The sequence below is a fragment of the Bufo bufo genome, chromosome 4 (assembly GCF_905171765.1).
Source record: "Bufo bufo chromosome 4, aBufBuf1.1, whole genome shotgun sequence".
Taxonomy (NCBI): domain Eukaryota; kingdom Metazoa; phylum Chordata; class Amphibia; order Anura; family Bufonidae; genus Bufo; species Bufo bufo.
In genome coordinates this window covers 411,360,583-411,384,871 of record NC_053392.1, presented here as the reverse complement: position 1 = coordinate 411,384,871, position 24,289 = coordinate 411,360,583, and the positions used below count along the sequence as shown (strand labels likewise).

Here is a 24,289-nt window from a genome sequence, read left to right as displayed (position 1 = left end):
CCATTTTTACTACATGTATTTATTTGTAATAAATTATATTTTATATAATTAATTGCACCCTGTTTCATTATCTGCACAAATTAACTTTAGATCTCGTCAATAAAAGAACTGGCGTTTATATGTCCGCCAATTACATTTTAAATTTTTTAAATTTTTCATATTTCATAAAAATATGAAATAAATACCCGACATATTTTGGAGGCCCCAGCGAGATTGATTGAGATATTTCTATAACCAATTTGTGCAATTAGTGAAAATATTCCTTAATCCTTATTGGCAAGTCAAATTGTTGTTGTTATTGATTATTGATCAAAATCATGAGTGTAACAGGCAGCGACCCAGGTAATGGCCAGCAGATAGTCCATCTGACCCAGATAAGATAATCTCTAAGGTTATCAAATATGTTTATTCCCGTTTGAAGTTAGATAAAAATATAGATGAATGGACTAATGAGCTGCAGGCAAGAGCCTATGAAGAACGTGGAGATATATGGAAGTTAGGTGGCATGGTTGATAGATACCTGACATATATGGATTTGGCAACTGATAATACCAAAAGGGACCAACACCTCTTATGTGCATTGCCACCTGTTTTGTATGCATTGTTGGCAGTCAGTACTCTCTCAAAAGTTAGGTATGAGTCTATAATGGGTACAAAAATATATGTATCCAAGATAGAATCAGAACTACAATCCGCAGAAGCGAAGATCAAAGACTTAGAGTACAACCTTAGTCACAGCCATGATGCATACCAAAAGGCAAAAAGCGATTTAGAGGATTTATAAAATAAAAGAACTGGCGTTTATATGTCCGCCAATTAAATTTTTATTTTTTTTAATTTTTCATATTTCATAAAAATATGAAATAAATACCCGACAGTTTTCTATCATTGAGCCAGTTACTTACCCACTTACAGACGTTTTCTCCGAGTACGAGCATTCTCATTTTATATACTAACCTTTTATGCGGTACAGTGTCAAATGCTTTGGAGAAGTCCCTTCTGGGAGAAATACTTCCATTATAGTGTGCCAATGGCCACAAATTTTCTAAAGGCCTCCGAGTCCACCAGTTTATATGGCAGTAGTTGGCGGGCTAGCAGTTCTGACAAGCCGGCGGTCAGCCGTTGGGCAAGAGGGTTATCCGGCGTCATCAACTTTTCACGTTCGAACATTTGGGCCATGGAAGCCTGCCTTTTGCTAGATGAACGCGACGACGACACGGTGGAAGGTGGAGTGGAGGACAAATGGAAGGAGAGAGGAGAAGGAGAAGAGGCAGGACATGAAGCGCCGGGAGTGTGGCTTTGTGGGTTCTGACAGTGTTGCTCCCACTGGTCTCAGTGATGGGAGGCCAGGTGCCTTCTTAAGGCGGTCGTCCCTAGGTGAGTGTTGGGCTTACCACAACTTATGCGCTGACAGCACAGGCTGCAGATGGCAACACTATTGTCAGCAGCTGACACATTAAAAAAAAGCCCACACTGCGAAGCCATGTGTCGGCGTCCTAGGAGCACAAGATGTGACCGTGCATGGTGGATGGCTCGCTCTAGATACATTTGCATTCTGCTTTTTGCCTCCTGTGCACAGAGTTCTGCCTGCTTCTCCTCCCTATCTGCTGCTCCATCTCTCCCTCAGAACTCCCCTCCTCTTCCTCTCTTGTGGGCACCCACTTGACGTCCATTGACACGTCATCGTCATCATCGTCACCTTCACCACCACTGACATTAGAGATCTCGGAGTAGGCAGCAACAGCAGGGACTACCCTCCTTGGGCTAATCTGGGTACTGTTGTCAGACTGCTGGGTGGCGGACGTTGCTACCTCCTCTTCCTCATCCGATGCCAAGAATGGCTGAGCATCGGTAAAATCTGGGAATGGATGGGAAAATAATTCCTCTGACTCGAGTGGAGGGGCTGTGGTGGTGGTGGTGTCTTTGGGGGTGCACACAGCAGAGAGTGAGGAGGGTGCTGATACAGAGGATAAGGAGGATGCAGAAGCGGAAGGCCGATCGAGCCACTCAACCAACTCTGGTACGTCCTTTGATGTTATCACACACACCTTCTCCAACTTCCCACTTAGTCTCCGGCCTGGTGCACCTGCCCAACCCCTACCACCCCTGTGGAATGGCCTGCCTCTTATTTGCCTGTCATTTTCAAAATGACCCTGTGACAAAGTCCCTATAGAAGACCAGTATTTGTGGAAGCAGGTTTATAGAACCCCTTAATGATTATTTGCTGGAAGCAGGTATATCAAACCCCTTAATCAGTTTTTTTTGGGGCAACTGGTATATCACACCAGTTGCAATTAGTTGTTCTAATAGCATTTGTCCCTCTGTATAGCTGCGGTATCTCAGCAGAACCGCACACAACTGCTGCACAATACAAATGCACTATATAGAAAGTTTATAATAGGTATATCACACCCCTGCCTCACTCAGTTTTTTTGGGAGGCAACTGGTATATCACACCAGTTGCAATTAGTTGTTCCAATAGTGTTTGTCCCTCTGAATAGCTGCGATATCGCTGCAGAACCGCAAACAACTGCTGCAAATTACAAATGCACTATATAGAAATTATATTATAGGTATATCACACCACTGCCTGAATCAGTTTTTTAGGGGGGCAACTGGTATATCACACCAGTTGCAATTAGTTATTCCAATAGTGTTTGTCCCTCTGTATAGTTGCAGTATTGCAGCAGAACCGCACACAACTGCTGCACAATACAAATGCACTATAATACACTTTCTATGTTAGAAAGCATATCATACACCTATACCATTCCTTGAATGGACTTTTGTTGCCCTATTAGCTAGCGTTTGGTGTCCCTAACAGTCTGTCCCTGCTCCACACAGCAACTTCTCCCTACATTGGCAAAAGACAATGTAAAATAGTGGCCAGATCGGGTTTATTTATAGTGTAGGGGGGGGTGTCCATGTGCTGAAACGTCTCAATTGGCTGTCCTGTCCCACCTGATGGATGTGTCATGGGTCAAGGTTCGGCACAATGCCAAAGAATATGGCGCTGGTGGGGTACGGGTCCTGTTCCCGGGCTATGCCAACTAAGCTTTGTGTCAAAGGAATCCACCGACTCTTGTCTGTGGATGACTGATGTCACTTGCGACGAAGTCGAAGACTGAGTCAAACATTCGAGCACCGCTGGGTTGCTGGTCAAGACACAACCGCAAGATGACACCAGGATCTCAGGCCTCTCGCTGCGACTCCTGCTGCCACTCCCCCTTCTTCTGCTGCTACTTCTGCCTACAACAGAAACATTTTGGCCACTGCCCGTTCCCTTTGAAGGGCCTGTCACTTGTCTGTCTGACATACTGTATAATCAAAGAATTAAATTAAAATACACCCCAAAAAAGACTGTAGTACAATGTAACTTCACAGCAGAACAGCAATTAAGACGTATTCTTTTTCCTATTAATACACCCCCCGAAAAAAAGTATAACAATCAAAATTCAACGCAGAACGGCTAATAGGACGTAAATATCTTCCCTATTATTACACCCCATAAATGGCTGTAGTACAATGTAACTTTACTGCAGAAAGGCAATTAAGGGTAGGTTCACACTAGCATTAGGGATTCTGTTATTGCTTTCCATTATAACATGGTTTTAATGGAAAATAACGGAATCCATAAGACAGAAGGACGGATCTGTTCTTCTGCCCATAGACTTGCATTATGACGGAATGCAAAATGTAAGCCTTTAAAAGGCATTCCGTTTGCTTTCCATCCTAATAGAAGTCTATGGGAAAGCATAATGGATCCATCTGGGGCCCATTATACAAGACGAAAAACAAAGTCCTGTTGACAGGACTTTGTTTTCCGTCTTGCATAACGGGACCCAGATGGATCCATTATGCTTTCATATAGACTTCTATTAGGATGGAAAGCAAACGGAATGCCTTTTAAAGGCTTCCGTTTTGCATTCTGTCTGAGCACTCCGTTATTTTCCGTTATAGCCATGTTATAACGAAAAGCCATAACAGAATCCCTAACGCTAGTGTGAACCCAACCTAAGACGCATTTTTTTTTTCCTATTACTACACACCCCCCAAAAAACATATAACAATCAAAATTCATAGCAGAACGGCTAATAGGACGTACGTATATTTCCTATTAATACATACAGTAAATGGCTGTAGTACAATGTAACGTCACCGCAGAACAACAATTAAGACAAATTCTTTTTCCATTTAATACACCCCCCAAAAAAGTATAACAATCAAAATTGACTGCAGAATGTCTAATAGGACGTACATATATTTCCTATTAATACACTCTGTAAATGGCAGTAGTACAATGTAACTTCAGAATGGCAATTAAAACGTATTCTTTTTCCTATTAATACACACCCCAAAAAAAAGTATAACAATCAAAATTCACTGCAGAATGGCTAATAGGACGTACATATATTTCATAATAATACACTCCTGTAAATGTCTGTATCACTCAGCACTTGCACCCCAATAACAAACAAGGTTTGCTGGAATTACTGAGCTACAGGGGCGTACCTAGAGCATTTGGCACCCGGGGCGAACCCTTTGTTTGGCAGCCCCCCCCCCCAAGAAAGTTAAGAAAACATGCACAAACTTTTTTCAATGTTTTCAATACAGCAGTACAGCAGTATAGTACATTAATAATTGAAAACACCTGCACACCCCCTTAATAAAAATAAATCCCGGCTGCACCCACTCCTTAATAAAAACACCTGCACCCCCTTAATAAAATAAAACCCTGCCCCCTCTTAAAAAAATAAAACCCTGCACCCTCCTTAATAAAATAAAACCCCTGCTCACCCCCTTAACTAAATAAAACCCATTAACCCCCCCTTAATAAAACCCCTTAACCTCCCTTAATAAAGTAAAACCCTGCACCCTCCTTAATAAAATAAACCCCTGCACACCCCCTTAACGAAATAAACCCATTAACCCCCCCTTAATAAAATAAACCCCTGCACACCCCTTAACAAAATAAAACCCCTTAATAAAATAAACCTCTGCACACCCCCTTAACGAAATAAACCCATTAACCCCCCTTAATAAAACCCATTAACCACCCCTTAATAGACCCCTTAACCCTTCCTTAATAAAATAAAAACCTGCACCCCCTTAAAAAAATCACTTTCCATCTGCACCAAAAAGAAAAAAAATCCAAATCCCCATCAATAAAATGAACAAATCCTGCACCCCCCCCTTAATTACACCCTCTCTTCTCCCCTTAATTACACCCCCTCCCTTAATAACACCCCCCCTTAATTACACCCCCTCCCTCCCCCCCTTAATTACACCCCCCCTTAATTACACCCCCTCTCTTCTCCCCTTAATTACACCTCCTCCCTCAATTACACCCCCTCCCTCCCCACCTTAATTACACCACCTCCCTTAATTACACACACCCCCCTTAATTACACCCCCTCTCTTCTCCCCTTAATTACACCCCCTCCCTTAATTACACGTCACCTCCTCCCTTAATTACACCCCCTCCCTTAAATACACCCCCCCTTAATTACACACTCCCCCCCTTAATTACACCCCCTCCCTCCCCACCTTAATTACAAACCCCTCCCTTAATTACACACACACATCCCTTAATTACACCCCCCCTTAATTACAAACCCCCACTTAATTACACACACACACACCCCTTAATTACACAATTATTTACTCACATTTTGATGATGCCTCAGGCTCCGTCCGACCGCTGGTAATGGATCCTTCCACTTCTTTAAAAGATCCGTGAAGGCGGCGCGGTGTCAGCGTCGTGACGTCATGTTGCGCGCCGCAGTAATAATCCTTCCACAGAAGCCGGCGCCTGGCGGAGTCGCGTCGCGGTGCAGCAGTGGATGGAGGGGTGACTCCGTCATGGCACCCCCCTTGTGAGTGGCACCCGGGGCGGGCCGCCCCCCCTTGGTACGCCACTGCTGAGCTATCATTTAGTGCAATTTGGATCCCCAGTTAGTGCAGCAAGGTACCTATTACCCAGGCTGTACACTCCCCTATTGGACCCTGTTCTCCTTTTATAGTGTAGATAATGCCTCCCTATCCTTTCCTTACACTATGAATGATTTTTCACTGAACTTATAAATCTTTATTCCAGCACAAAAAAGTATTTCCTAGCACTGTCCCTAGCGCCTGTCCCATCTCTTCCTGCAATAAGTACACTGGAATATGGCAGAATCCAAGATGGCTGAGGCAATTTATAGGGCTGTGACATCACAGGGGCTAGCTGGCTGATGATTGGCTGCATGCATGGCATTGTGGGTGATCCCTCGTTCCCAGAGTCCTTTTCTCCATGTCCTAACATGTGCAGTAACCATTTTTGGAAAAAATGCGATTCGTTACCACGAAGTGTGTGGAAATTCGGCTTCGGTGCGAATCAAATTTTTCCAGAAATTCAGATCGATTTCCACTACGTCAACTTCGATTTGCTCATCTCTAATCATAATCCCTGACAAGCAAAGAAGAGGATGAGGGAGAACCCCTTTAAATAGTACTATTACAAGGCAAACTTGTCCTGCAAAAAACAAGCCCCCACACAGCTATGTGAGAACAAAAATAAAAAAGTTATGGAAGTAAAAATAGAAATAAAAATTATTTGTCGGTGAATGACTAACTCATATGCATTCAAGACTACATGAAATAATAATTATATTAAAGGGGTTATCCGAGACAAAAAAATGTCCCCCATATGCCCGGGCCCCTCACACTGAACTTACTTGGCTCTCACTCCCTGCTCTGCTCCTGGTCCCCACAGCTGCTTCTTCCTGTGCACGGATGAAAACATCGGGTGTCAGGAGGGGAGCAGCCAATGGCAGGCGGTGACAGGGGAAAGCCTCCCTAGTATCACCTGTGATGGGGGACATTTTTTAGTCTCGGATAACCCCTTTAAGATACAACCTTAGTTGTTTGGACGCCTTTAGTTATAGTCGGTAACACACATTGCAGCAGGCTGCCAGCCCTGCTGCTCTGTTATTATCATACCCTGTGTATGATAATGATAACACTGGCCTGCAATGTGTTTTATCATAATTACAGAGCAGCGGGCCAGTGGCCTTCTACTGTATGTCATCTTACTGGCTGTAACACACATCGCAGGCCGGTCGTGCCATTATTATTGGAGATGAGCGAATTTCTCAAATTCAATCCGTGCGGTTCGCCGAATTTTCCAAAAAGATTAGATTTGATCCAAATTAATTCATGATGTATCACGTTAAAAATCAGCTATTTCCAGGCTGTAGAACACTGTGCATTGCAGAAACATGCATACCGGTAGGTAGACCGCTGTAGTGAAACAGTTACTGTATGACAGGCAGTTGACAGGCGTCACTCTTAGAATCACTTCACACATTACTTATTTAGTCAGTTACGGAGCCAAAACTGACCAAATAACTCAAGTGTGAACTGAACCTTATAGGTCAATGTTAGCATCAGGTATAAAGAACCGTGCAGTGGCCCAAGATTGTACTATAGAGTTAAAGAGCGCACGGCATTAGTTACGCTTGAACTGCCACTGGCTAACGTCGAAGTTTCACAGGAGAGTGCTCCTGTCCGCTTGCATCATCAAGAAATCATTTGTGACCTTCCTCTGCTCATATAGTCGGTCCAACATGTGGAGGGTGGAGTTCTAACGGGTGGAAATGTTGCATATCAGGCAATGTTGGGGAACGCTATTCTGCCTTTGCAGCTCAAGGAGGGCGTGCTTTGCAGTGTAAGAGTGGATGAAGTGCATGCACAGTTTCCTAGCCATTTTCAGGATGTCTTTCAGTTGGGAAGAAGACTTCAGGAACCGCTTTACAGCCAGATTAAAGACGTGAACCATGGAGGGTGCATGGGTCAACCCTGCTTGACGCAGCGCCGACACAATGTTCTTCCCATTGTCAGTGACCATGGTTCCGATTTTAAGTTGGCGAGGAGAGAGCCAAGATTCGATTCCCTATTAAAAGACGTGGAACAGTTCCTTCCTGGTGTGACTCCATTCACTCAGGCAAACCAGGTGCAGAACAGCGTGACTCCACTGTTCTCTGCACAGGTGGTATGCTGGAGTAGCACTCCAAATTGTGCCTGCAGTGGAGGCTGAGGACAAGTTGGAGGAGGCAGAGGAGGATATTGGAGCAGGACTCACAGCTTGAACGTGAAGGCAGCAGTGCCGTCACCTGGCCAAGTTGCTGGTGTGGCTGGGCAGGAACCACATTTACCCAATGGTCCATGAAGGACATATATTGCCCTTGCCCGTAGTTACAGCTCCACATGTAGGTACTGCCGTGAAGGCTCAAGGACTGGCTCACCTTCTGTTCAACATACGTGTGCAGGGCTGGTACAGCCTTTTTGGAGAAGTAAGGATGGCTTGGGACTTTCCACTATAGCTCGGCACAAGCCATCGTTTCTCTGAAGGGTGCAGAGTCCACCACATGGAAAGGAAGGGACTGTAGTACCAGTAACTTGGCCAGGAGCACGTTCAGCTTTTGTGCTGTTGGATGAGTGCACGCATAATGTTTTCTATTTGCAATCGTCTCGGTGATCGATTGCTGACGAAATGAGTGATGTGGAGTATGAGGAAGAGGAGCAGGAGCATCAGGACCAGTAGATAATGGGAAGGAAACAGAGCTGCCGTCTGCTGAGGTGGTTGAGTCTTGACTGCTGGAGAAGAGGTGTGGGCCATTGGGTGATGCAGCGGTTGCTGCGTCAGGCTGTACCACTACAGTAGCGCCACAGTTTTCCCAGGCCACTTTATGATGGTGCTGCATGTGTTGACACAGGGCCATGGTGCCATGGTGCCATTTTTTGCACCCTGGCTACACTTCCCCTTCTGCTCACAGATTCTACAAATGACCACACTGATGTCCTAGGGATTGATGAAAAATTCCCACACCACCGAGTAGGGCATTTTCCCCTCACCACTCCGTGCTGACTGCGTGCTACCGCTGCCTCCGTGAACCTGTGCACTGCTAGTTCTTTCCAGAAAGGTAGGCTCTTGCGTAGCCTGCGGTGTACCCTGGGCACGCTTGGCTCCGGACATTACACTGCTGCCATGCTGCTGACTCACAGCTATGCTACCAGCCTGCTGGCTCAGCCACTGCCTCCCGTGCAAGCATCCACCCTCTTCTCCTGATGAAGAGCTCCACCCTCATCCCCCTCTTCACACGGCTCCCACGTGCGATCAGCTACATCATCATTCACTACTGTCTGCACGTCACTGATCTTACCCTCACCACTCTCAGGGCCTTGTGCCTGACTGATCGCAACACCAGTTCCCACACGACTCATCATCGCTACTTGCTTCTCCTGGCTGGGGGTGTCTGGTGTCACTTGGTATGATAGAAGACCGAGTCAACCATTCAAGGACAACTGGGTTGCTGGTCAAAACATGACCGCTGGATAACACTGGCATCTCTAGCCTGTTGTTGCGACTGCTGCTACTACTCCCCTCCCCCTTCTTCTGCTGCTACTTCTGCCAAGTCCAGAAACATTTTGGCCACTGCCCGTTCCCTTAGAAGGCCCTGGCACCTATCTGTCGAGCATACTGTACTGTAACAGTAACTATAGGGGTAAAAGAACAGTAGTGTCAGCAATTTCACCGCCAAAACAAGGATGAATGGATATACTTATATATGAGAACGTGAGCACCCTAAAATGTGTAGTATCAGGCTACAATTTCACCCCAGAATCAAGGATGAATGGATGTACTTATATAGAAAATAAATGAAACACCCTAAAATCTGTAGTATCAAGCCACAATTTCAGCCCAATTAGACTATCAAGGATTTACAGATTGAATGATATATAAAAGAACGTCAACTCCCCAAATCATGTAGTATCAAACCGCAGTTTCACCCCAATAACAGAATCATCGATTACTGGAATTAATAACGTATCTAAGAATGCAAACAGCTTAAAATCTGTAGTATTAGAGAATTTTGTATTCACAATTAGTGCAGCAAAGTGTAATATACAGTCAGGTCCATAAATATTGAGACATCAACACAATTGTAACATTTTTGGCTCTATACACCACCACAACGGATTTGAAATTAAACGAACAAGATGTGCTTTAACTGCAGACCGTCAGCTTTAATTTGAGGGTATTTACATCCAAATCAGGTGAACGGTGTAGGAATTACAACAGTTTGTATATGTGCCTCCCAATTGTTAAGGAAACAAAAGTAATGGGACATTTGGCATCTCAGCGATTCCATGGCCAGGTGTGTGTTATTCCCTCATTATCCCAATTACAATGAGCAGATAAAAGGTCTAGAGTTTATTTCAAGTGTGCTATTTGCATTTGGAATCTTTTGCTGTCAACTCTCAAGATGAGATCCAAAGAGCTGTCACTATCAGTGAAGCAAGCCATCATTAGGCTGAAAAAACAAAACAAACCCATCAGAGAGATAGCAAAAACATTAGGCGTGGCCAAAACAACTGTTTGGAACATTCTTAAAAAGAAGGAACGCACCGGTGAGCTCAGCAACACCAAAAGACCCGGAGGACCACGGAAAACAAATGTGGTGGATGACCAAAGAAGAAAACACCCTTCACAAGAGTTGGCCAGATCAAGAACACTCTCCAGGAGGTAGGTGTATGTGTGTCAAAGTCAACAATCAAGAGAAGACTTCACCAGAGTGAATACAGAGGGTTCACCACAGGATGTAAACCATTGGTGAGCCTCAAAACAGGAAGGACAGATTACAGTTTGCCAAACGACATCTAAAAAAGCCTTCACAGTTCTGGAACAACATCCTATGGACAGATGAGACCAAGATCAACTTGTACCAGAGTGATGGGAAGAGAAGAGTATGGAGAAGGAAAGGAACTCCTCATGATCCTAAGCATACCACCTCATCAGTGAAGCATGCTGGTGGTAGTGTCATGGCGTGGGCATGTATGGCTGCCAATGGAACTGGTTTTCTTGTATTTATTGATGATGTAACTGCTGACAAAAGCAGCAGGATGAATTCTGAAGTGTTTTGGGCAATATTATCTGCTCATATTCAGCCAAATGCTTCAGAACTTATTGGACGGCGCTTCAGAGTGCAGATGGACAATGACCCAAAGCATACTGCAAAAGCAACCAAAGAGTTTTTTAAGGGAAAGAAGTGGAATGTTATGCAATGGCCAAGTCAATCACCTGACCTGAATCCGATTGAGCATGCATTTCACTTGCTAAAGACAAAACTGAAGGGAAAATGCCCCAAGAACAAGCAGGAACTGAAGACAGTTGCAGTAGAGGTCTGGCAGAGCATCACCAGGGATGAAACCTAGCGTCTGGTGATGTCTATGCGTTCCAGACTTCAGGCTGTAATTGACTGCAAAGGATTTGCAACCAAGTATTAAAAAGTGAAAGTTTGATTTATGATTATTATTCTGTCCCATTACTTTTGGTTCCTTAACAAGTGGGAGGCACATATGCAAACTGTTGTAATTCCTACACCGTTCACCTGATTTTGATGTAAATATCCTCAAATTAAAGCTGACAGTCTGCAGTTAAAGCATATGTTGTTCGTTTTATTTCAAATCCATTGTGGTGTTGTATAGAGCCAAAAATGTGTCGATGTCCCAATATTTATGGACCTGACTGTAGTTCTTATTAGCCAGGCTTTACATTGTTCAATTGTTCCTGCTCTGTCCCAACAGTGTGAATAATGCCTCCCTATTATATCCCTACACTATGAATAGAGATGAGAGAATCAAAGTTAAGTGGAATACGATCCGAATTTCAGGAAAAATTAAATTTGCACCGAATCCAAATTCCCTCACGCTTCGTGCTAACTAATCAAATTTTTTCGAGGGATCACCCACAATGCCATGCATGCAGCCATTCAGCAGCCAGCCAGCCGCTGTGATGTCACAGCCCTATAAATAGCCTCAGACATTTTGGATTCTGTCATTGTCCAGTGTGCTTAGTGCAGGGAGAGATGTCAGCAGGAGCTAGGGAAAGTGCTAGGAAAGACTTCATTGTGCTGAAAAAACGATTTACAAGTTCAGGGAAAGATTAGTCAAGGTGTAGGGAAAGGATAGGGAGGATTATCTACAAAATTTTTTTTTGTGGGGGGTTATTAATAGGAAAAAGAATACGTCTTAATTGCCGTTCTGCAGTGAAGTTACATTGTAATACAGCCATTTGCACGGTATAATTAATAGGATAGATAAGTACGTCCTATTAGCCGTTCTGCGTTGATTTTACATGATTTTTTTTTTTTGGGGGGGTGTATTAATAGGGAAAAAAAATATATGTCATAAGTGCCGTTCGGTGGTGAAGTTACATTGTACTACAGCCATTTACGTGGTGTAGAAAAAGGAAATATACGTACGTCCCATTAGCCGTTCTGCAGTGAATTGTGATTGTTATATTTCTTCTTGGGGTGTAGTTATAGGAAAAATAATACGTCTTAATTGACCTTCTGCGGTGAATTGTGATTTTTTTGGGGGGGAGTTTATTAATTAGAAAAAAATTATATATATATATATATATATATATATATATATATATATATATATGTCTTAATTGCCGTTCAGTGGTGAAGTAACATCGTACTACAGCCTTTTTTGGGGGTATGATTTTCATTATAATTTAATTATTTTATTATACAGTATTTCAGAAAGACAGGTGACAGGCTCTTCAAAGGGAACGGGCAGTGGGTAAAATATTTCTATCGCAGGTACCAGAAGAAGGGGGGCTGGCAGCAGGAGACGCAGTGAGAGACCCAAGATCCTGGTGTCATCTAACGGTTGTGTCTTGACCAGCAACCCAGCGGTGCTTGAATGGTTGACTTCGTCACAAGTGACATCAGACATCCACAGCCAAAAGTCGGTGGGTTCCTCTGACACAACGCTCATTTGGCATGGCCCGGGAACAGGACCTGTGCCCCTACCTGTCCTGCACCTTCCTCTGTAATTTCAGTTCCCTCAGCATGAGAAGTATTATATGCTGTAGGCTTGGCTCGAATGAGCTACTAGAGGACAGTCAGCAGCTACTATCCAGCCATGATCTGGAGGAGATTCGGTAGATGGGCAAGTAGTGATGATGAGAGTCGTGTGGGAAAAGGTGTTGCGAGCGGTCAGGCTCCTGGCCCTGAGACTGTTGAGGAGGACATCAGTGACATGCAGACAGTAGCGGATGATGATGATGATGTAGCCGATCGCACTTGGGAGGCGGGTGAAGAAGGGGCTTCATCATCATCATCATGAGAAGAGGGTGGCAGCTTGTGCGTGAGGCAGCGACTGAGCCAGCAGGGTGGCAGCAGTGGAAGGTCAGGAGCCAAACATGCCCGGGATAGACCACCCACTTCGCAGGAGCCTACCAGCTCAAAAAGTAGCGGTGCAGGGGTTCACGGAGGCAGCGGTAGCAGGCAGTCAGCGCAAAGTGTTGGGGGGAAAATGCCATACTCGGCGGTGTGGCAATTTTTTGTTAGACCGCAGGAGGAGGTGAACATGGGAATTTTTTCCGAATTTGTGGGCAAAAGATGAAGCGTGTCCAGGGTGCCAATGTTGGCACTACGGCCCTGTGTCAACAAATGTAGCGTCACCATAAAGTAGCCTAGGAGAACCGTGGCTCCAATGTGGTGGTTCAGCCTGCCGCAGCAACCGCTGCATCACCCAGTTGGATGCACCCAATTTCATGCAGTCAAGGCTCCACCACCTCAGCCAAAGGGAACTGTCTGTCCTTCCCATCATCGGCTGGTCCTGATGCTCCTGCTCCTCGTCAGTCATTCCATTAGCAATCGATCACCGAAGTGGTTGCCAAGAGACAGCAATATGCATGCACTCATCAAAAGGCGCAGAAGATGAAAGTGCTCCTGGCCAAGCTGCTGGTGCTGCAGTCCCTCCTTTTCCAAGTGGTGGAGTCTGCACCTTTCAGAGAACTGATGGCTTGTGCCATGCTGCTGCTACCTCAACACAATGTCACCAGGCCACTCTGTGGTCTCCTCATGCTGCTGCCACCAGAACACTCTGTCCCTGGCCCACTCTGTGGTCTCCTCATGCTGCTGCCACCTCACCACTCTGTCCCTGGCCCACTCTGTGGTCTCCTCATGCTGCTGCCAGCTCACCACTCTGTCACTGGGCCACTCTGTAGTCTCCTCATGCTGCTGCTACCTCAACACAATGTCACCGGGCCACTCCGTGGTCTCCTTATGCTGAATTGGCTTATTTGGTAGTCAAAAGCAGGAGTGGGTACAAACCTCAGAAGACATGCAAATATTCCATTTACATGTCATCTCTCTTTTGGATTCACTTCATTATTTTATTTTTTTACTTTAGCAATACTGATGGATTACTGACCAAATGCTGACCGAGTGAAGGAGGATGCTCAACAGACAGGATCCATTTTTTGGGGGTTATTGTTCTGACGGATCAAAGGAAGGGCAAAATAATCAGTGACGTCAAGACAAACTTACTGCTGACACCCTCTCCACTCTGTCTGGGGGCTCTACTTGTGTAAGCGTTGTGGCAATGTGAACATTGAGGTGTTGTTTCCCCAGGTTCCAGTCCGGGACTTAGGGCATGCTCATGTCCAGGGATCCTATTTAATCCTGCTAATGGATCCTGGGTGTGTCTCACTCTGGAGAGTGTGCAGACAGAGGCCTGGTGAGGCTCTGTCAGTGTGGTCTCAGCTAGGCAAGGCTGAGGGGCCACGAGGCTATGCAATAGCCTGGACTTTGGGGGACTCAGCGACACCCAGGAACAAGCATTGAAAGGTCAGAGTCAGGAGGACTGCTAGACCACAACCCCCTCCAAAGGTACTGCATTTGTTACAGCCTGAGGGCTGGTGGACTGTATGTCTGGGGTAAGCCGCACCTGGTTCCATGTGTGAACGCTATCGTATAGCCGAGTTAGGGATACGATGTTTATTATGTTTAGGTAGAGCCCAGACGGGCAGGCTTTTGTTTTATGCCATGTTGTGTATGAAGAGTGTAAAATAAATTGCACTGTTTGGACCTGAAACCCAGTGGTTATGAAGATCCTTGTGAGAATGACCCCCGAATGAGAGGCGATCCCTTACATATGGTGGAGGATGCGGGCAATAACAGCAGGTTGCTAGGGGCAACGACCTGACGCGGAAAAGAGAAGGTGCTGCTGAATGTTGCCAAGGAATTGCTGTGTTTCTGTGCAGTGACTTAAAGGGCCGGAAGCCTGCTTGTTCGCTGGAGCTGGAGCAGGTGCTGCTGGAAAACTGCTGGTTAATCTGGACTTTATTTTTCTGAGGTGTAAGGTGTGCAGGGATTTAAAGGGCACAGTAAAAGAAACTGACCTGTGAAAATGGCTGCCAAATGGTGGAGCGCGTGGGAAAAGTCCTGTGAGATGGTGATCGGGGGGATCCCGCTGCTGGTTGTACTAGACTCCCGCCAACAAGTGTCTCAGGTCCTGCCCGTAATTCTGGACTTTCTGGAGAGAGGGCCAGAGACAGATGTCACCGTGTCTCTGACCTTTATAACAGACTATGGCCCTGTGCAGTGGGAGCTCTTAAAATGTGAGACCCTGGAAGTGGAGTTTGTGCTTGGCAAAGACTTCCCGTTATTTTGGCAGCTGTGGAGAGGAGAAAATGCTACAAATTGTGTACCTGGAGAATCCGATGAACAGCAGATATGTGCCGTTGCCAAGGGCAACCGTCGGGAAGACAAAGAGGTGGAGAGTGATGCGGTTCTCAGGAGTGCATATCTTCCCTGCGACTGTGTCCGGAGTCCTGGAGAGGAAGTGCGGAGGTGCAGTAAAGCTGTTGCTAGGAGCAATCACAACCTTGAGGAGTGCGCGGGAGAGAATGTCACTGCTTTACCAGAATGGTTTATTACAAAGGGTAAGACTGTTCCTGTTATTAACTATGTGGCAGACCCAATGACAGTGAGCCGGCGGCAGGGGAGACCTGCTGGTCCGGTAGGTAATAAGTCACACAGAGAAAAAACTGTGTCTGAACAGGCGGATAAGCCTGCTGTGATTGCTCCCTCGCAGAAACCTGCAGGGGAGAAGGTTTCTGGGTCGCCCAAAGAGCCGGTGATCAAAGCTAGATTTGGGGTGGTGAAAGTCAGAGATCCCATGCTAGCCCAGGTAAGAGGTAGCATGATGGCCGCCCCAGAGACTGGTAGAGTGTTACATGTTCGGGACAATTATGTGAATAATACGGACTCTCAGGTGGTTCTCACTGAGAGTGAACCTGATGTTACAAATACGCTCATACATGAGGAAATGGTGGGCCGTAATTTCCCCTTATGCTTGGAGGTTTTAAGTAATGGAGACATTTCTGCAGAGAGTGACAAAACTCCTGCAGAACCTGTACCTGTCCCTTTAAATGATAATGTGAAGGAGCTGCACATTGAGAACAAGGGTGCAGATAAGGTGCAAAGTGATGGTACCATGTTTGACGAAATGCATAATGGAAATGTGATGTCATGTAAAATATGTGATAATAATGACATGCCTTTTCCTTTGCAGGCTGTGATTGGGGAAAAAGCTAACCCTGTTGGTAAACATGTGTCTGATATAAAAGTGTTGATAAATGTTGAAGAAACACCCCTAGGAGACCCCATTGTAGACAATGTGGCGGGGCTAGAGGGTGTACCACACGTACCAGAGGTGGATGTGCAGTCTCCACAGGTTTCTATGATTAATAAAATGTCCCAGGTGGGGATTGACTCATGGGTGCCCCTAGAGGTCAGGGTTAATAATGACACAAACAGTATAAGTGGCGTATGTGCTGTGACAGTTAGCAACTTTGGGAGTGAGGCTACCATGTCAAGACCCAGCAAAACTAAAGTGGTTACTAGTAGCGAGTCTAGCGACCAGATGACAGTTATATCTGACGAGACGAGAGTTCAGTCGGGTGACAGCCTAGTGTCTGAAGCTCATATCCTGACAGTTGTAGATGACCTGACAGGACAGTACAGCTACAAACTTGAAGATGTTTTCTCTCGCTCCGCACAGTCGCTAGATACACTAGAAATGGGGCTAGCGGTTCTCGCAGAGCAACTGCAGGAGTCTCCAGAGGAGTCACAGAAAGAGATGAATGAACTGAAGGAACTAGAGTCACTAATAGAAGCGGAAATTCTCCAACTTCAAGAGGAACTTGCAGCTTCTGAGCGATCAAGACTTCATGCAGAGCAGGAAAGAGATGAGCTGGCTGATGAGGTTCTAAACAGCGCCTCAGAAAAATCTGCTCTCTTGGAGGAGAAAAGTCATTTGGAAGCCAGGATGGCTCAACTTGATCAAGAGTTGCATGTTCGGATGGTAGACCTGGACCACCAGAAACAAATTGTGTCTAAATTGGAGAAGAAACATAAGATGTTGGACAAGCTCCTGGCTGAAGAGAAAACCACCTCGGCCAGATATGCCGAAGAACGTGACCAAGCGGAGACTGATGCTCGAGAGAAGGCGACCAAGGCCCTCTCCTTGGCTAGAGCCCTTGAAGAAGTGCTTGAGGAGCGAAATGAATTAGAGAGGCTGAACAAGCAACTCAGAGCAGAGATGGAAGCTCTCATGAGCTCAAAAGATGCCATCTATGAGTTGGAGAAGCCTAAGCGTGCTGCTGCACAGCAGGTGGAAGAAAATGAGAAACTGGAAGAGGAAGATCCTCTGGAAGGTGCCAAGAAGTCAGAGCCTGGTAAAAGTGGGTCTGGAGATGGTGGTGCCGGGGTGCTGGCCAAGGCAGAGAAGGTGGAAAAGGTATCGGCTGAACCAGTTGATGGGGCTGATGTGCATGCAGAGGCCAAGAGTCTCATGACAGTGTGTAACCAGGACCAGGTCGCAAAAGACGTCCCCTCTGCCTACAAGGTCTTCCAAGTAGCCAGCAGCCTGCTGGGGAAGAGATATGAGGAGATGGACGACCAGTTTGCAGATCCGGGCTATTACGATGGGCTGTCTCTCCTGACTCCTCCCCAAAAGGAGTCCAGTGTCTTGGGTGAGCCTCTGGAGAAAACGCCAGAAGACAAGGAGTATGCTGAAGACCCCAGTGCCTCCAACCTTGATGCGAAAGGGAAGGAGGAATTAAGAAAGCAAGGATATGATGCCATGTCCCTGAATGGTGAGAAGGCTAATAAAGTAAAGGAGGACACCAAAGAGACCAAGGCCAAGGAAGCTAAGGCCGAGCTCTTGAAGTGGGAGAAATCCTTGGATGTTCCAGAGATCAAGGGTAAAGCCGAAGTGGGGAGAGGCAGTGAAGAGGCAGAAGACCCTGAAACTGAGGCACCATCTGAGGAAACCACTGCTGGAAAAGAAGCGAGCGGGGGCAAGCCAGCTCTGCTGACGGAGCTTCGCAAAGACAAGAAGAAAAGGCCTAAGCGTCTGCAAGAGCCAGCGAAGTCAAACAGAGAGTCTGTCGTTTGCATAAAAATATATTCTGAAGGGAGTTCCAGAAGCCGAGATCGAAATTCTAAGAGTAAAGGAAAAAGAAATGTACGATCTGCTGTTAAAATAAAGAGACAAAAAGAGGCGAGTCATAAGAAGCGTGCTCGGCTGAAGCAGCTGTGTAAGTCAAAGAGCGAGAAAGATAAAAAAATAAAAAGAGAGGGTCTGCCTGTCACATGGACATGGGAACATTGTAGACAATGTCTCTTGGGCAAGATGTCAGTGTGGGTAACAAACCAAGCACTGATGGCATGGGTCTGGCAAAATAAAGGGAAGCCTCTGACCCTGACCACATCTTCCAGGGGGAAGGTTGAGCCAGGCGATGGCAAGAAAATGCGGATGCCCTGTCACGAGCATCCAGTTGGTACATGTGTTCACCCCCACAGGTTTGAACAGAGGGGGGGGATATGTGGCAATGTGAACATTGAGGTGTTGTTTCCCCAGGTTCCAGTCCGGGACTTAGGGCATGCTCATGTCCAGGGATCCTATTTAATCCTGCTAATGGATCCTGGGTGTGTCTCACTCTGGAGAGTGTGCAGACAGAGGCCTGGTGAGGCTCTGTCAGTGTGGTCTCAGCTAGGCAAGGCTGAGGGGCCACGAGGCTATGCAATAGCCTGGACTTTGGGGGACTCAGCGACACCCAGGAACAAGCATTGAAAGGTCAGAGTCAGGAGGACTGCTAGACCACAACCCCCTCCAAAGGTACTGCATTTGTTACAGCCTGAGGGCTGGTGGACTGTATGTCTGGGGTAAGCCGCACCTGGTTCCATGTGTGAACGCTATCGTATAGCCGAGTTAGGGATACGATGTTTATTATGTTTAGGTAGAGCCCAGACGGGCAGGCTTTTGTTTTATGCCATGTTGTGTATGAAGAGTGTAAAATAAATTGCACTGTTTGGACCTGAAACCCAGTGGTTATGAAGATCCTTGTGAGAATGACCCCCGAATGAGAGGCGATCCCTTACAGCGTTTAATAGAACAGGTTCTGTAGACATCTATGTGGAATCAGCTGATGACGGTGTAAAAGGAGTGCGCTTCTTAACGCTAACATTGACCTGTAAAGCTGAGTTCACACTTGAGTTATTTGGTCAGTTTTGGCCCCATAACTGCCCAAATAAATGAAGTGTGCAGTGATTCTAAGAGCGACGCCTGTCATCTGTGTGTCATATTGACTCACAGTATTATTTCACTACCATAGCAGACTCCTATGTGTGTTACTGCAAGGCACAGTGTTCTACACCACTATACAGTCTCTCTGCAACCAGGAAATAGCTGTGTTTTAATGCGATTTGCCGAAAATAAATTCGTATCGAATCAAATCTTTTCGGAAAGTTCAACGAACCGACCAAATCGAATTTTTTAGACATTCGTTTATTTCTAACTATGAATAATCTGTCCCTGAACTGTTTAAAATTATTTTTTGGTGAATAAAGTCTTTCCTAAACACTGTCCCTAGTGCCTGTAACGTCTCTCACTGCACTAAGTTCACAGTAAAATAGTGGAGACCTGCAGGAGGAGGCTTTTTATAGGGTAGTGACATCACAGGGGCTGGCTATCTGTTGATTTGCTGTTTGCATGGCATTTTGGGTGCTCACTTATTCCTAGACTTCTTACTTCCTTACTTTCCAACATGTGCAGCAGCCATTTTAGAAAAAAATATGATTCATTACCACGAAATGTGAGGAAATTCGACTTGGGGGCGAATCATATTTTTCTTGAAATTCACATCAAACTCTACTTCGTCAACTTCGATTCACTCATCTCTAATTATCATACACTGTGTATGATAATGAGGTTGCAGTAAAGCCAGGGGCCTGTGATGTGTATTGCAGGTTGTTACACACATCACAGGCCACTGGCCCTATTGAGCTGTCATTATCATAATTACAGCATTAGCAGGAACCGCGTCTGCTATGTGTAATGCAGACTGTAACACACATCGTAGGCCAGTGATATCATTATCATACACAGTGCATGATTCCATATTTTTTTGCCAAGGGTTTTACATACACTATCAACTCATATTGTACCAAAGAGGTCGTAAGGAAACCACTATGAATGCCCACTGTGATTCAACATGCCTCGCAATGCTAGAAAGAAGAGTAGCAATGGATGTGTGGCAGTGGCACCCCTCTTCAATTCAAACAGTGAATGTTAGATACAGATCGTAAATTGCAGATTATGAGATCTTTAATGTTGCCCTTAAAGGGGTTCTCCGGGCTTTTAATATTGATTACTTATCCTCAGAATAGGTCATCAATATCAGATCGGCGGGGGTCTGACACCTGGAACCCCAGACATCCTGCACTGCCTCCTCTTCACTGTTTATCTTCTCGCCGTCACCTCTGCAGCGGTGAGCAGGTGTAATTACACCCAAGCCGTCCCATTCATTTCAATGGGATGGATCGCTCCTATACAAGTGTACAGGAACGATCCATTCCATTGAAATGAATGGGACGGTTAGGTGTAATTACACCTGCTCACTGCTGCAGAGGCGACGGCGAGAGGGTAAACAGTGAAGAGGAGGCAGTGCTATCTGGTGTATCTCTGTAAAGAATAAATCAAGGCAACTGGACTTACTATAGATTTCTTGAAAACGTTTCACTCGTTCTTCCAACGAGCTTTCTCAATTCTGAGTGACTGTACAAGATTCTCTGGGAATAAATATGTAACTGAATCAACATCTGGTAATTATACCCAGCATGGGGTCAAAGGTGTTGATTCCATTATCCAAATTGGAGTCAGTAGGTGACAATGACCTCCCAGAAAAAGGTGTCAAGACAGCATTGTATGTGGCAGACAATAGATGTCTAACCCCCCCACCTCTATTCAAGCTTGGCTTCTCCATTTTTACGTAGATAGCCTCCTTCACACCTCGTTTGTACCAATCGGCCTCCTTATCCAAAACACGTACTTGACTGTCTTCAAAGGTGTGACCTGTTTCTTTTAGATTTAAGTACACAGCTGAATCTTGACCAGAGGTTTTGGGTTTTGGCTCTTCTATGCTGAGCCATACGCTGATGTAGTTGTTGTTTTGTTTTGCCGATATACAGTTCTGAGCATTTCTCATTGCACTGGACTGCGTACACAATGTTGTCCATTTTGTGTTTAGGCATTGGGTCTTTTGATTGAACCAGTTGTTGCCTCAGTGTGTTGCTGGGTTTAAAGCAGACAGGGATGTGATGTTTATTAAAAATCCTTTTGAGTTTCTCAGACACCCCAGCTACATATGGGATAACCATATTCTTGCGTCTGTCCTGCTTCTCGCCCTCACTGGTAGTCTTGGTGCTCTTTCTTCTCCTTCCTTCTGTTTTGACAAAGGCCCAATCTGGATACCCACAAGTTTTAAGTGCCCCTCTGAGGTGTTTGAATTCCTTCGCCTTGGCCTCTGTGCTGGTGGGGATTTTCTCTGCCCGGTGGTGTAGAGTCTGGATGACTCCCAGTTTGTGGTCTAGAGGATGGTGGGAATCAAATAGCAGGTACTGGTCTGTGTGTGTTGGTTTTCGATAGACCTCTATTCCCAGCTTCCTTTCCTCTTCCACTGTTATAAGACAGTCCAGAAACGCCAGTTTGTTGTTCTGCATATCTTCCCGCGTGAAATTGATGTTATGATCCACTGAGTTGATGTGGTTGGTGAAAGCCTGTAACTCTTGTTTATGAATTTTAACCCAAGTGTCATCCACATATCTGAACCAATGACTCGGTGTAATTCCCATGAAAGTGGTCAGGGCTTTCCTTTCTACTTCCTCCATATACAGGTTCGCTACAATAGGTGAGACTGGCGATCCCATAGCACAGCCATGTTTTTGCTTGTAGAACTTGTCCTTATACTTGAAGTAGGTGGTACTCAGACAAAGGTCCAGTAAGGCACACACTTGGTCTGGGCTAAGTTCTGTTCTGCAGCCTAAGGTGTTGTCTAGTAACAACTGTTTTCTGACTGTATCAATTGCCTCTGTAGTGGGTATGCAGGTGAAGAGGGATGTAACATCATAGGAGACCATTGTGTCTTCTGTGCCCAATACCAAGTTTTGGATTTTGGTGGTGAAATCCTGAGAGTTCTGTATGTGATGTGGTGTGTTTCCAACCAAGGGCGCTAGGATTCTGGCTAAGTATTTTGCCACATTGCCTTGATTTATTCTTTACAGATATACCATGACCTGGATAAATGAGAACCTTCAGAGACATATCTGGTGTATCAGAAAATGCCAGTTTTTTTTTTCAAGACAAGGGTCAGCTTTTTAATTCTAGAAATGTCACTTTTCTCCATGAGATATGTGTGATGCTACAACACAGCCATTCACGTGAATAGCACTATATAAAAAAAAAAGAAGGAAACTCCTTCAAGTTCCAATAAACAATAGAGAAAATGTATACTTACTGAACGCATTTTCCAGACGGACTAAGCAGTTCAAATAATTGTCAAAGTCTATTTGATAACTGTCATCAGCATATCGCAAGACAATCAATTGCAGAATGGTATTATTAAGCTGAATTCCTAAAACATTACAGACATGACATTAATATAACAATGCACTGTTTCAAGAAAGCATCACTTACTCATTTCCCTTGTTGCATTAATGTAAGAATTCATAGCAAAGTAAGCAACTATCAGAGAGAGGACACAGGTGTTGGTCATAGTAGCTGTAAAAGTTAAACTGTTCTATGAAATGCATCAGAACTAGTGGCACATCATGCACTTATGTGGCAGAGACTCACAGATTGTCAGACTTTAGTAATCCCTTGACGACATGTTCCATACATGTACAGTAGATGTCATATGTATGTAGAGAAAGAAGGCTCCAGCACTCGTGGTAAAAGTTTTACAGTCCCGGTCTTTATTCCACCAAACTTGTCATGTACAAACACAGTGGCACTCCTTCCCACTCTCCCCCAATTAATTGGAGGAGAGTGGGAAGGAGTGCCACTGTGTTTGTACATGACAAGTTTGGTGGAATAAAGACCGGAACCGTAAAACTTTTACCACAAGTGCTGGAGCCTTCTTTCTCTACATACATATGATGTCTGGACCGGCTTGGGTCTGTTCCATGCACCGAGTCACAGGATTGATACGGGTGAGCTGGATAATCTCCAATTTCTAGTACAGTAGTTGTCGTCTCTTAGAGATGGAGCCCAGTGTGGAGTGGAACCTGGCGCCACAGCCAAAAGTTTCTGCTGTTTCACACAGCAGACACCCGGGGCTAATGTTCCTTAGATGCCATGGTCAATAGTGACCATCTACGGATGTTCTTTGGTGGTGATAGGCTTGGCAGCCTAATACAGTCTTCAGCCTATGACAGGTGTTTTCCAAAGTAGGCCTGCAGATGACAGTGCTGTATGGGAATATACTGAGTTTCCCATAGACCAGGGACGTCGCTAGGTCAAAACATTCGGGGCATGAGTCCCTGATGTTTTGTCCAGGGCCCCGAATGTTACAGCTGGTAGCTATACAACTGCCTCGCTGACCTAAGGACAGTGATACAGTTGAATTACTGTGGCCGCTTGCTCGTAGAAAGGCTCAGGCGGTCGCCAAGCACCTGCCTGTGCCAGGTCTTAGGCGGCGTGATGATGACTTCAACATGCCTGTCTGAATCCAGAAGCCTGCAACTTGGACCTCCGGCGGTGGGAAGTCAGGTGAGTATTTTTTTTATATATTGTCCACAGTGGGGGCTTTGTGAATGCTATGGGCACTAAATGTTGGCATTATACCTGCTGGAGCTTTATTTGATGCACCAACTTTTACGCTTGTGAATGTCAAGGATATCAATAGGGGAGTAGTTATAGGAGGTGCAGAGGTGATAGGTACATACTAAGGCTCACATACTAAGGCCTCATGCACACGAACGTATGTTTTTTCAGTGTCTGTTCCATTTTTTTTTGCGGACCGTACAAGGAACCATTCAATTCAATGGGTCCGCAAAAAAAACGGAAGTTACTCTGTTTGCATTCCATTTCCGTATGTCCG

At 45.4% G+C, this 24,289-nt stretch overlaps 1 protein-coding gene across 1 annotated transcript in view; it reads right to left on the bottom strand.

Annotated features, from left to right (window-relative positions):
* The window catches only part of CAPN9 (calpain 9), a 392,629-nt gene that overhangs the window by 49,895 nt on the left and 318,445 nt on the right, over positions 1–24,289 (bottom strand). Inside the window, exon 18 of the mRNA XM_040430101.1 lies at positions 22,706–22,822. Within this exon, the coding sequence (XP_040286035.1) occupies positions 22,706–22,822 (117 nt within the window). The remainder of the gene's footprint in view (positions 1–22,705; positions 22,823–24,289) is intronic.